General features: G+C 41.7%; 1 protein-coding gene across 1 annotated transcript in view; it reads right to left on the minus strand.

The window, feature by feature from the left end:
- The window catches only part of fbln2 (fibulin 2), a 30828-nt gene extending 17659 nt beyond the window's left edge, over positions 1–13169 (minus strand). The window contains exons 1-3 of the mRNA XM_067234542.1: positions 11678–13169; positions 1026–1149; positions 736–865 (exon numbers count right to left, since the gene is read on the minus strand). Coding sequence (XP_067090643.1) covers positions 736–865; positions 1026–1149; positions 11678–13169 — 1746 coding nt within the window. The remainder of the gene's footprint in view (positions 1–735; positions 866–1025; positions 1150–11677) is intronic.
- Positions 13170–14813: the final 1644 nt, after the last annotated feature.

Here is a 14813-nt window from a genome sequence, read left to right on the forward strand (position 1 = left end):
CAGTGACCCCTCCCAATGGTTCTGCTCTAATGCCCGAAACCCATGGAGACAAATCAACAGGTCTTGTCTGTGAGAAATGCAGCTTTTATTTTAACTGACATCAAGAAAAAAAAGTTCACTTTCCTCTCCCCGTATGGAAGTATTCTCAGGTTTCAGCGATGAACGGAGGTCCAATCGAGTATAAGGCCATTCGGCAAGAAAAGTAAATTATCTCCAACAAACTCAAATAAACTCTCTGACCTTTTCACAAAACTTTGATACTGGCATCACTATCTGAAATTGAAATCTTACCGAGGCCAAACACCAATGTCTTCCAAGGCATGATTAAACAGTTCAGATTCTTATACTAACCACCTAACTTGTTTTTCATCACATTCAGTACATTATCCAGAAGGAGCCAAAGAATGTCCAGTGTTTGATTGGACTAAATCAAGGGTGGGACTGCATGGTTGGAATTGTCTATAAGGTTTCCGTTCCATTTAACACAGAGGTCTTAGATAAAATATTGATTTAGGCTATCTTTTCACAGATGGTATGCTTGCCGAGAGACTTGATTGAAGGCAATCATGAGAATATCCACATAGCACAACATATCCAGTTGTCTGCGTTTTTTAAGTTCCATATTTCTCTAGACATTATACAGCTATAACAGTTCAGTCAGAAAGTAGAACTTCACGGTTTCTTTGTGGGCCTGTGGCTTAAGGCATAGCTGGGGGGCTGGAACACGTGACTTGCCTGGTGGGAGTCTTCTGTGCACTGGTCCCCAGTTCCCACCTCACACAAGTCTCCCCCCCTCGCTGCAGTCATTCCAGCCAGACACCTGTTCTCCCTCAGAAAACCTGAGCAGCACTGCTGCTGAGCAACACTGACACACACACAGACAACAACAACAATAACAACAACAACAACAACAACAACAGAGTAGACATGTCAGTTTTGATGATTGTAGAACAAAGTGTGTATGTGTCAAAGTTTGGATGAAGCACATTTAATGAATCAGGGAAGGGTGAAAAGAGCAGACTTACCTACATACTGAGTATTTGTCATGTTTCAGCAGAGGCATGTGATTGCAGTGGTTGTGCTCCACTGCCCACCTCTGGCCAACCTCACAGCAGCTCTCCACCAGGTCTTTAGCAGAAACACCTGGACCTGTACACCACAGACACATACTTTCACATACAGCCTGCTGGATTTATGAAATCAAAACACATAAGCAGTAAATCCAACAGCTTGTATCATATTACACCCCAGTGCAGTATTGCTACACTGAGGGGAGAAGAGAGACACAGTCTTCAGGTACAGTGCGCCCTCAGACAGACACCTACTGTACTCCGTCTAGGCGCCACAGGCCTCTCTTCATGAGTTTGACAGCTGACCGAGAATTCACAGCCTCGATGACAGAAAAATATTTTACAGTCTGTTCCATCCCTTATATCTTTTTACTCCAAACATTCCTAGTTTACAATGACTGACGTCTAGGGAGGGGATTTAATATTGCTCACATGAGAGGGATCAGTCCCATGACAAGACTGTCACCACGTAGATTGAGAGAGTATCGGTCTGGCGATGGGCGGTCTGAATCATAAAGGTTATATGAATACTGCCACATCCATGCTGACAGGATGTCTGACAACTAGAGACACATGTAAGGATTAAGGAGGAAGAAATACATGTATTTTGTGGAAGTCAGATTCACGTCTTGATGAATGTTAAATTTAAATAAAAATAAAGCTGACACTGGGCCAAGTATGCTTTCAACCTTTGCTCGCTCTTCATGGATTACAATTTATATATTGGATACTATTTGTAACCTGTCTAGAAATATCATCTATACTGTCAATGAACAAATGTCCAAATAAAATTCCAGTAATTATCAAAATTGTTTCCAATTTGCTGCTGTATCTACTCCCTTGTCAAGAAAAAGGGGAGCAAATTCAATGTAATCAATTTAGGCAAACGATAAAAGAGTGAGCCGAAAAAAAATAGGAAATCATTACATTTGTAATTAAATGAATACCTCCCATTTCTGAACCATGTTGCTATGAATCACCCGAGTTAGTTTCAATCAGGGCTTATTTGAAGCAGGCACTGCTGACGTCAGCCTCAGCACAGAGGGACAGTGACGTGGCTGCCACCCCCGAGGCTTCATCCTGCTGGACTGATCTTTCCCCTGCAGCTCGGGCGCCACCCGACATGCTGCCCTCTTGGTCATCTGGGGTACAGACACACAGGCTGGTGCAGCGCTGCACTGTGGAGATCCTCACTATCTGTCTTTCTGTGTCACATCACACATGCACAAACAGTTTTGTCACTCAACTATCTTATTACGAATAGGAGTCAGGAGGAAACATTTTCAAACAATAATGGCAACATTATGCAAACAGGCCACATTGTACAGGCCCCATTTTACCCTCATTTCAACATGAAAAAGGCAAAACGTCAGCAACGCTGACACCTTAATGCTTAATGGATTTCATTTTGAGCTTGTCTTTGAACATCCCTTTATTCTGCCTGCTCTTTTCAGTTCATTGTACGGCATGCTTCCTTTAAAGCCGAGTAAATAATCATCCAGAGCAAAGGAAGTCAGCAGCTTACTTTGCATAATTTATAGGTTCTGTCTTCAGTAAATATGAAAGGCTCTGTAACAAGCACCCATTTCTTATAATTTACAAAAGCACAGGCCACATGCTGTATCTTAAAATAATATATATTACTTAGTTAGAAAAACATTACACTTATAAAATATATATTCGTTAAAGTTCACAATTCTCTTTAGCAAGAAAACGTGTATTGTATATTTGTATACAGCTGAAGTGTATACATCTACCAAAGTACATTCTCAATCTGGTAAACAGTGAAGGGAAAAACACACTGCCTATCCATGATTCAATAAAGGATGTTTATGGAGATGCAGAGATGACAAGAGCAGGTACAGTGTGAGGTTAGAATGCACAAAGCCTCCTTAATGGCCTTCTATTTCATGCTTTTAAAGAGGGCTTTACAGCCTCAGTCCAAATAGATGGAAACATACAGTTCAACTCTCACCTAGGTTCAAAGGTTTTTCTTTGTCAGTTAAACCATGCGAGAGCTGAACCCAGTAGCGTTTCCCAGTGCTATGTGAAGTATGTTCCAGGAAGGCTTGCCAAAGGCCAAACATGAGGTTCAACCGGAGGGTCAGTTGCAGCTTAACATTCAGGAGCAGTCCACTAATTACCAGAGAAACAATGGACATCTATTTATAGCTGAGACACCAGACTTTTGTCAATAACTTAATTTATGAGAAACTAAAGTAAACAAAGAACTAACTTCTGATATATTTTCTGCTTCTGAAATGACCAGCAGGATTACTAACCATGTAGTTTCACCAAACCAAATCAGTATGTCTTTGACCGTCCTTGTCGTTATGTTCCCTACAGCTAGATCACTTCTAGCTCTTACAGGCCTGGTCTAGAGCACGCTCACATACACATTTATAATCATCTCTTTATTCCAAGAGTGAAAAGAAAGCATCCTTACTATGTTATTATGTGTGACTATAACCATTTTGGTCACTACAAAATGTACCATACAGTATGCACAGTGCGATAGGTATTGTGCTATTGTAGAGTGTAGGTCGTTGTTTGTGTCAATGTATGTGAAGTATTTGGTTATCTATTTTATAAAACTCTATTGTATGTGTCCAAGGCATATTTCATTCAGGACAATAAAGTCTGTCCTATCTCATTAATCAATACAACCAACAGGAAAGGAAATCCTAGTTGATGTAAGAGGAGAGCAGAAATTGAATGTGAAACAAGTGGCCCTACCAGCCCTGGGCGTATGTTACTTCTCTACCTCAGAAGCTACTTCCCTTCTTTTAACAGACTTGACTGATGTTCTTTTTCCTGACAGGAATGTTTGTTTTGATGTGTTTACTTGTGCAAGGCCATGTATGAATTGACTACATTCTCATTGTGTTTAATGTATGTCAGTTTAATACAATCCTAAAAATGCAATGTCAGGATGTGGAAGTGTCTAGGCTCCCACCACTCTGGCATGCATGTAAGATATTCTTGCCTCAAAACATTTAAAATGCTATCTATCAATGTTGGTCCAAGATAAAGAAGCCATACACATATCTAGCAGGGGAACACAGTATGTTCCCTCGTTGGAGAGTGTCACCACACCAACACTAGTTTTGACATTTAGAGAAATGAACTAGGCCTGCATAACCATTCAAGTGAAACACATTCACTGTAGGTCAACATTTGAGTCAAGCACAAGTTGTCTGCCCTCTCAGCCCTGAAACTAAGATTAAATAAGCAGCTATGTTCTCATTAATATAAACTGGTCTTCATTTACTCTCATATGGAGTCAATTTAAGTTACATGGCAGAAGAATTTTAGACCAGCCTGTTATGCCTCTCCTTAACAATGACCTTCTCACACAAACAGACTGTTACAGAGTTAAATGGCCAAATGGCTGACCAAGCAGTGTCATTTCTATGACTTTTCTTTCGTGGTTTAAATCACAAGGAGCTCATCTGTAAAACAGATGGGAAAGACTGGGCTACAGCATGTGCTCTCCACCATCTCCAACTGACTGAAACAGGTCTGTCTTTGTGCCTCAAAAGTATAAGCATTTCAAAGTCAATGTGTGAATGGAAATGGTATACCGTCAATGACAAGTTTTAGCTTTGGCCGATGGTTTGTGGTTAAAGGAAGGCTCAAAATCACTTTCAAATTCTTACAGCAACTTTTCAAAGGGACAATTTCATGCATAGTTCAATATAAATCGCATTTCTGGTGACACATTTGCAATGGGACCAGCATAACAAAGTGAATCAGCAATCAAAATAGATTTCTCATTATCAATATGATTATGGTGAATTGGAAATAGTTTACTTCTCCATTTTTGGTAAAGCAGAAAGTCATTGACTTTCTAATAAACCTCAGAAGAAGACATTCTACTTTGAATGTCAAGTTATATTCCTATCGTACAGTTTAGTAAGTACAATGTCTATTCAAAACTCCTTTGCATAGCTTCTTTCAAACGTATTCTGAGCCTTCAAGATTTTATCTCAACGACAAAGACAACATAATACACAGTAAGGAGTATTTTTCCTACTTGTCCTATTATGTTTTCTGTTTCTCCAGGGGGAAATACAATTCAGCATCTCTTGTAAAGGATTTGGAACAATGGAGCCATCAGCTTTGTTTGTGTTGCTCCCCACCATAATGAGGCTTTGTTTAGCAATGCTAATCTCCGCCGATGCCCTGCATGCCTATCCGGTCTCCCAGCTCCCATCAACTCCTTCATGTCTGGCAATCTATCACTCCCAGACACACGTCAACACATCCCAGACTCCACAGGCTCCCTGGGCAGCAGGACCCAACTGTAACTGGCTTAGACCAAATTCCAAGGGTTTTATCCTTCTGGATCTACCACATCTACTCTACGTTAGTATAAAAAACACCATGCTCTGTAACTGCAATACCGTATCACTGTTGAATGCAAAACTATGTTTCTCTATGCTCATGAGGTATTCCAGCCATAAACAAAGGTCAAATAGCATCAGATGGATTAACTGAATTTATAATTGTAGCTTGTACAGTAGTATATGGTGCTGGCTTGCTTTTGCAAAGGGATCCTTAAAGACTGGTGAAGACCGGTGACATGGCTGAGTTCAATAAAACAGTTCTGGATTACATTTGAGTCACTTATTTCATATCCTGGAAAGACTTTCCATCTGCTATACTCTATTATGCTTAATACCAGAACGTCAGACAAAATCATTCACTGGTCTGTTTGGGACCCTACCAACACGAGTCATTCAGTTCTGAGCTATGGACCAGACAGGGCTTTGAAGTTGGTGTGTTTGAATGAGAGTTAGCCTGCTGGCAATAAGAAGCCTGGTCTCCTTACTGAACCTGCATCATGCAGACATGATGAAAGGATAGTTATCTGTCTCAAACTAAAAGTAGTCAGGTGACTTTAGCTACTACAATGGAATAATATTGACATGAAAAATATCTTTCACCAGCTTTATACTGTATGGATCAGACACTGTATCCATACATACACACTGTAAAACTATCCTACTAGAGAAGCTCATCAGGATATCTATTTGGCAAACCTTTCTGGGACTCGGTACAATTAAATGCTACACACCCTACAACCAAAGTGTTCTTTGTTTCACATTCCTTAGCTGACAGAAATGTTATTGTTAGAAGTGAAAGATGATTATCTTGATTGTTTACAAAACTGATACTGTTCTGTTCCTTCAATTACCCAGGGGATACCGGAAGAGCACTGCATTCTCTCTGTGTAAAGTTGGTGAAAGATTCGAGAACGCCTGTCCAACTGGATTCACACTCATGTCCTAAAAAAACACCACTACGTACCAAGGGCTTACATGATATTCATAGTAGACTAAATTTCCAAAGGTCTCTGCTAGTTATGCACAGGAAGGACACAAGAGGTTTAATGGAAAGCAGTGGTCAGTGTACAACATAACACCAACTATAACAAAGAGAGGAAGGTTAGGCTGGGTGAGGTGATGGAAAGCTACACTAAATCATCAATACTTTCCCTTCACAAGAATGTCTTCCTGTCTACTTTATCGAACCGGTTCCAAGTAGTTTTACTTCAGATAAGTAAAAGGCACAATCCAGTGACATCCTATCCATTTGACCCACAATTCACAAGTGAGGGCCTCATTTACTGTACATGAGATCATTTTCTCTTTTTTTTATAGAAGCAGGCACTCTCAGATGGCATTTTGTATTCTTGTGAGAAATAATAAGAGAATCACTGCTGCATTTCTTAGAATTCAAGCCTCGCTCTACAGAACCACATCATGTCTGAGAGAGAAGAGCCCTCAGGCAATAGAAATAAATAAGGTATTGATGCCTTTCTTCTTCCCTAAAACACTAATATTGTATGACACAAATGGGATAAGGTCCAAGTCCGGTATTTTAGCAGATGTAATATTTCTCTTGGCCACAGCCCAGATGTTTATGCAGCCTGTGCTTTAGCAACACACAAGGTTTTTATGCGTGTGATGCCTCTAGTTCTTTTTGACCGCCGTGGACGTTTGTTCAGCCGCTACCCTGTGGAATTGTTTCTATGATGAGGGCTACAGGTCAGGTCTGGCGCTGGGATGTGAGTGTGAGGAGACCCTCATAGGAGTTCAGTTTACCCTGGGACAGTGGAGCCATGGGGAGCAGAAAATTGCTTAGGGCTTAGGGTGCAGAACATAGTCCCCTTCGGCTCAGGCTCAATAACAGGGCCCTCTCATCCATCAAATAGAATAGTGTTTTCACACTCAGACAACGACTTCAAGTAAAAGCCTGGGGCTCCTGAAAATCCCCCACTACAGTATATCACCAGGCAGTGGTCCCCTAGACAGACAGAGCAGACCCAGGGGTGCTTGGTATGGGACCTACTTCTACATCGTAAATGACAGGAAGTCAAGCATCTTAACTGCATTGTGGCCCTCTAACTGAGCAGGACCTCACTAGCCACCTACGGTCAAGTCAATACCTGCAGTAATGCTGGTTATAGAGCTTGATGATTTGTGAGCACTGCTGAGCTGGCTTGACCTCATTTAGGGGATTGTTGTTTGACCCTTTGACCTAAAGAGCTTGACCTAGTCAAGGTTAATCCAGCACAGGTCATGAGTGCAGACTGAAGTCTCTGCCACAGCTCATGGGATATTCCAAAGGAGTAAGCCATATGTATAGATCTTGAGCACCAGACATAATGCTATGACTGCCAAGAATAACAGACATGTTGAGAGCTCAGAGATAGGGGTTTGAACTGCCTCTAAAAGCTCCCAAAACTGTTGAAATATTGTGAGGTGATTACACTACCATCTGTGAGAGACAAATGACTGTTTTCACAACGTGTTAACTGGTGTGAACTGTTACATTTCCATAGGCAAATTATAAATCATCATGCCAAAAAATGACACACATTCACACGGATGAGGTTATATACTGCAATACGTACAAGGTGACAACGTATTTAGTGTCATATTGCAGCTCTAGATGATGCAGGATCAACAACAAAAAAGGCAAACTACTTCAGTAATACTGTACAGTTATAGTTCCCCACTCAGGGATGTAAGGTAATGTAGCAAACTGAGAACAGACTGTCAAGGGACAACTGTCTGAAGCCAAACTGCCTTTCCCACCCAGTCTGCTGCATGAGGACAGGGGTCATATCGGCACATACACACGCTCCAAGGTCTGCCAACAACAACAACACAGCACTGGGAGAGCAGCAGCCTGCGTCTGCATGAGACGGCTCAGAACAGCAGAGAGCAGACGGCCCATACATCTGTAACCCTCTCACACTGACTTACTAATGTTGGGCGACAATCGAGCCCCTGCAAGTATGGTGCATTCAAATGAGATACGGCCATTTTGAAAAAAATGGAGTTGATGTTTCTCTGACTGCTGCTAATGTGATAGCAGAGCAACACACATGAGGGTGGCACCTGGAGCATTGTGACTCGGTGACAAGATCTCCAGCTGGAAGGGTAACTAACATGGGCCCTGCACCAGACCCTCTCCGCTGCTGGAGCAGCCCAGAGCATGGCCTACTGGGGACTGGCAGCTGAACTGAGGCAGAAGCCTCCTGACTCTGGCAGGTGTCAGGGCTGAGGGGCCACAGAGACAGAGGCACTGACAGACATGGTGGATATGAATGAGTTGGCTCAAAATCAGGGCACTCTTTACCTGACACTGTTCTGGTTGGGTTAACACTTTGGTGTCTCTGTTTGTTGAGCTTATTCACTGAAAATATAGTGGAAGCTATGTTAAGAAACTGAATGGTGACAAACTGGGCGGCTTAGATTATTTGTAGAGATGAAGGGTGTGAAAGATGCACAGTGGTATTTCATACAGACTTCCATGATGAATATGGCTAAAAAATGCAGAGAGATAGTTTACATTTAATCATTTAGCAGACGCTCTTATCCAGAGCACCTTAGAGTAAGTACAGAGACATTCCCCCAAGGCAAGTAGGGTGAAGTGTCTTGCCAAAGGACACAATGTCATTTTGCACGGCCGGGAATCAAACCAGCATCCTTCTGATTACTAGCCCGATTCCCTAACCGCTCAATTTGTTATCTTTACTTATGGCTTGAACTCCCTCACTGAAAGATAGTGATGCACCAAGGGAAAACTGCAACAGCGGAGACATAGACATCCATCCACAAATTCAATAAATCTGTTCACAGTCAACTCTGAAAATGTAATCTCAAAAATGTAGAAAAAATATTTTTCATATCATATCATTGCATGTCTATATCCAAATGAAATCAAACTAATGCTGTTAATATTGGACAAACGATAGGGAATGGCATCATCAAATTTAATTAGTAATGTGTGTTTCTATTTTTGTGTACTATTAACGTGGACATCCTCCAGATTGTAATTCAGAAACCTAATTTAACTTTAACTTTTGAGTTTAACAAACAAAGAAAACTACATGAATTATATATATTTTTACTTGAAATTGCATGTTCCATGTACACCACCAGGGTACAAAGATTGACTTTGGATAATTTTTGTTCCAGCAGTTATATATTGAGTTTACACACCACAAAAATCACTAAGACACACACACACACTATGATACATTGATTTTATGGTTGCAACTGATTTCTAATACAGAGACTATAAAGGTGTGGCAGATTACAGTTTTTTTTTGCTGAAGCCATGAGTGCACGTCTCAGTGTAAAAGTGAGTGTAAAATTGTGGTGCCAACTGATTATATGCATCACAGCAATACTGTACACCCAATGAGTACTTAGTGCCCCATATGGTCTATAAGATTTATTGAAAGTCAACTGACAGTCTTTGTGTCTGTTGATCCTACCAAACTGAGGCTGTATATGTCTGTGTGTGTGTCTGAAGCGCTTGACCAGTGTATCTGTCAGAGAGCAGACTGTCTGACCAGTGTTTTGATTACAATAGATCCCAGGGGATGTGTGGAACCCAGACTTTGTTTCCCACTCTGACCTCTGAGCCAGACTCCTGCTAATACACAGTACTGGGGAAAATATATTTACCCCAGACAATCCAACACTATACTATTCCAAAGCTGGTGATAGTTGTGACCTGACTGGGGCTGATAAAACAAACAAACCGGATCACAAAATAAAATTGGGACAAAATGGCAGCTAAATTGAATACACAGAAATCCTGTGTCCATCAAAACATCAAAGTGGAGCACAGCAACAAATCACTACAGTACACGAGACATAAACGTCTGTTCCTCCAGATGTTCCCATCAGTCATCATACATCCACAGTAAGGTGCAAGGACTAGTGGAAATGCTACAATATTTTTCATGTTGGAGAAAACTCTAACTTGCAGATTGTTTTGTGATGCTATGCCAGGGTGATCCTCTGTCAGCAGGGATAAACTACAGCTCTGCTGCATATGTTATCAGAGGAGAAAAGAGGCCTACCCTGCCCTCGTATCTTCAGAAGAAGTCGGGGAGAGGCAACCTGTCAAGGGCCCTAAGTGGTTCTATGTACAGAAAGCAGTTTATCTTGAATTGGAGCCTCCTGGCATACTGCAAGATAAGTAATTCCATAGCTTATGCTCTGTAGCAACACAAACTGGAAACGTGTAATTTTGGGAAAAGGTGCTGAAAATGTTCCCTTTATGTGGTCAGGGTATAATTATCTGACTGCAACAACCCAAAGAGATGCAAGTCTTATCATTAAGGTTGAATGAGCAACATAAGTTGGCATTCCATTGCTTTATACTACATTGTTTAATTACATTGTATCACAGATAGCTACACCATGATTATTGCTGTACAAGTATACATATTAGATACAGAATTGATTAAAGTACCTTCCACATGATATAGGAATGCTAAATTAATGTAAAATTACAAAATGTTCACATACAGAACACACATGCAGGATGTTTAAATTCGGGGCAACTGCTGACATTTCAGCCATATAACCAATAATGTGTCAAAAAAGTTCCCCCCATGAAAATGTATTAAAAGTATCAAACTTTCCCTACAAAAGTAAAAATGGATTTCTATGCCTCAACATTATAAAAACCTCAAAGGTCTCTAAGGATTTATCAGACAACACAGACTCTCCAGCCACCTCTGCGGTTGTGTCCTGCTGCAGATTGGCAGCAGCGCAGGCCACTAAAGACCAGCGAGCCGCTGCCTGTTGGGTGAGTGGTGGTGTTGACTTATACGAGGCTGATGTGAGGGGATGTCCACAGCAGTAGTGTTTGGCCCTATGCTCCAGACAGACCCCCTGTGTTGCATGTGCATACTTACGTTCATATGTACAGGGAACAGAGAAAGAGCCTCATTGATATGCTACGCTAGTCATGATACGCATCCTGACTTTGCCTCGTATTTATAAGCACAAGGGAGGGAAAAAAATTGTTTGGCAGTTACACTATGTAAGTTGTGGGAATAAATATGGGCCAACTGGGCGTAACTTTACACAAAGCTCTTGTAAACACGAGGAATCGTGGGGCAAGTATTACGTTAATGTTGTCATTTTCAACTCCATGAGAATTGCTACAGATATGGAAAACAATCAGCAGTAGGATTACGGCCATTGAAAGAACAACTATTATGGAAAAACGGGTCTTGAACTGTCAGTCAAAAAACAAGTTTTACAATACATAACTTTTCTACTTACCGCCTCCAGGCTTTGGAAGTAAAACGGGACTATTGTCCCTCACTTCCTCCTCCTTCTTCTCCCCATCCAAATCTTCCGTGTCCTCACTATTCGGGTTAAACAGAGTCTGGGGCTGCTTTGTGGGACGCTGACCTCCATCTGGTTTCAGCCTCAGAAAAGGCTGGCTGGTGGGGCTGAATTGCACCGTAGGGAGAGTGTGCTGCTCAAGCTTCCTAGGGGATTTAGTGCTGGGCTCCACCGTGGTTCTTTCATGGTAACTACCTGGCTCCCTGCCATTCCACTTAGCGTGGCTGCTGGGTGTATGTCTCTCCTGTTTCTTAACACCAATATCATAAGGCACATCCTTCCCCACAGGCCCACTGATGTTCTTCAATGTAACTACCCTCTCCTCTTCCTCCTCATCCCCCCCTAGTTTCTGAGGGTTTATCTGGCTTTCCGTGCTACTTGGCCAGGTACTGGTGGTGAACTCTCTGGGACGGGAAGTGGTCTGTTCCAATGTCACCGTCACGGGACTGTTTGTCGCTCTCTCTCTGTCTCTGCCTGTCACCTGTGCTTTGTCTCTAACCGTAGTGCCCTCATGAACTCCATAGCTCTCCCTCAGCTCCAGTTTGCCTGCCCTGTCGTAGCCCTGATGTGAGGAGGTCCTATGTGTCCAGTCTGGCTGTGACACAGAGATAACTCTGTTTGAGGGGGATGACCGCGTGGGAACAGCCAAGTCCTTAGCATAGGGATCTGGAGTGTACGTGGGGTCGTAGTCATAATCCTCCTCCTCTCCCTCCTCCATGTGTCCTGGGGCCGGTTTGAAGAGAGGCAGCTTATCGTTGTGTGAAAGCCTGTAAGGTTTGGAAAAGCGGTCCACAGGACCTTGCTGACTGAATGTGTAGGGGTCACTGTGAAGCTTCTTGTGTGTGTTCTCTTCAGTGGTCGGGGATAACATGGGTTTCTGGACATTGCGTGGGTCACAGTCTGGTACTGGGTAGCACATCAGCTTCCCTCCATCGGTGGGACAGTGGCAGACCTGACAGGAGTCCATGTGGAAGGAGTGACCAGCCTCATACTTCTGTCCACTGTGGACACATCCTATACGCACACACTCCGTACAACCATCTGCGGGCTCGGACACCTCGATACAGTTGGCGGGGATCTCGGGGCAGCTGATGAAGTGACAGCTTATTCTCCCTCCTCCTTCAGGACAGGAGCATTCAGTGCTTCCATAATCTACAAAGTAGGAGTCTCTCTCAGGTACCTTTCCGTTCTTGAAGCCAGCGTTGACACAGTCGTAGTATTGGTAACCCTCACACGTGCACCCCGTCTGGGCACAAGTGGCACAACAGGCACCGCTCTCCAAGACCTCCTCCATACAGTTGTTGAGAACAGGGCAATCCACTCCAGTGCAGTCTCTCTGGCATAAACAGCCACTTACACAGAGTGTGATCAGCACACATTTCAACAGGGTCATTTCAGTAATAGTGAGGTGAACCAACTTTATCATACAAACATAAAACCTTCAAATTTCAGCTCCCGGTATGCTTGTAGTCCTTAAGGATGTTGCTGCTGTCTTCCCTCATGAATCACCTTCTCTCAGGACCTATGTTTTTAAAACAGTGATAAAGAGAGAGTGATAGTAAAGCTTCAAATTTAAGACAAACTCAAGTCTGTTTGAGCCACTGTCTCAGCCAACATCCAGCTTCACAATTGAGATCAGCCTTTCAAATTAATCCCCTTTTTACCATCGCAAGGTTGTCCAGAGTCCTGACATTTTGATTGTATACTGTCACCCATGATTTACAATGGTCTCTAATATACACAGTCCTAATAAATGAAATGAATGAAAATCTAAGATTAAGATGAGGAAAGCACTCATTCATTACTGCTTTCTGATGTTGCTTGAGGTTCATCAGCAGTTGATTATGCTCTCTAAGAACCTGGAAGATTGGAAAATAAATTGGCCAGTCTACAAAACAGTATTCTTATTCTTACTTGTATCATCTTAAACAAATCATAGCATATATTTGAGTTTTAACTGTTGAGATGTCTACTGATGGCCAACTTCTTCTGTTAAGTCAGAATTTGATTGTGCTACCCCTAGAATCAGGAATAATACATCTCTGTTTATTTTATTAAGGTTCTAAAATAGAACTTGAATAGAACTAAAATGGTCTCCTTTATTTTCAAAGGACTTTAATAGTCTTAATTTCTCTAAATTCTTCAATGAAACCAAATGAATCTCTCAACAGACTTCCAGCTATTTTAATGCAGTAACTGTTTCTGATTTATCATTATGAAGGCTAGTCATGTCTTTTGCCCAGGGATATGGCTCTTGGTATATTCCACTATGAAATAGAGTTAACAGTGTGATATATTTTAATACCACATTTTAAAACCACCCAGACTTTAAATTCATATCCCAGATTGTTGTCAGGATTGGAAGTTCAACATTAAAATGTGTTTTGTATCAAATATGGCATTGCACCTCACACCATGCATACCGTGTCCAACATCAACACAAAGAGCTTCCTGTTAAGAGCCTAGTACACTACTATCTGAAGCTCTGGCCAGATTGGTCTACATCATATGATACCCATATTATTCCAAAGAGTTCATTAAGATTAATATGTTATGAAACAGAATGTTGAGAGATGACTATGACATTCACTAAGACTCTATTTTTTTCATAGCTACACTGCATGTACAAGAAACCAACTCAAAACTCACTCCAAAGACTAGCCATATACACTTTGCATTCATACTTTCTCAAATTGATCAATGTAATGGCGCAGTGAGCAAGTCATAAAACTTGCAGGCTTTCCCTCTGGCAAAAGCAGTAAGGGATTCCTCTGCATGCTCTCAGCTGATCTCTGATGACTCCCTGATGTCACTTAGTCTGCCAAGAGGAGGGGACACATTCTTCTAACATTTCTTACTCTGGCAACAGTCAGATTCACAAACACATTGCAGTTTTATTGGTTCAGAGATTAAGGATGCATGTGGGAACGTATTTAAGACGCATAAAGAAAATGCATCACAAGAAAACAAATGGGTAGCTAATGGCATTTTGCTTCCCTCAACTAGTATCAAATAAGTAGCAAATAAGTAGTTAGGAATAACTGATATATGTTTTTTTTTCAATGTTGAT

The sequence above is a fragment of the Osmerus mordax genome, chromosome 1 (assembly GCF_038355195.1).
Source record: "Osmerus mordax isolate fOsmMor3 chromosome 1, fOsmMor3.pri, whole genome shotgun sequence".
In the NCBI taxonomy this organism is placed as follows: Eukaryota; Metazoa; Chordata; class Actinopteri; order Osmeriformes; family Osmeridae; genus Osmerus; species Osmerus mordax.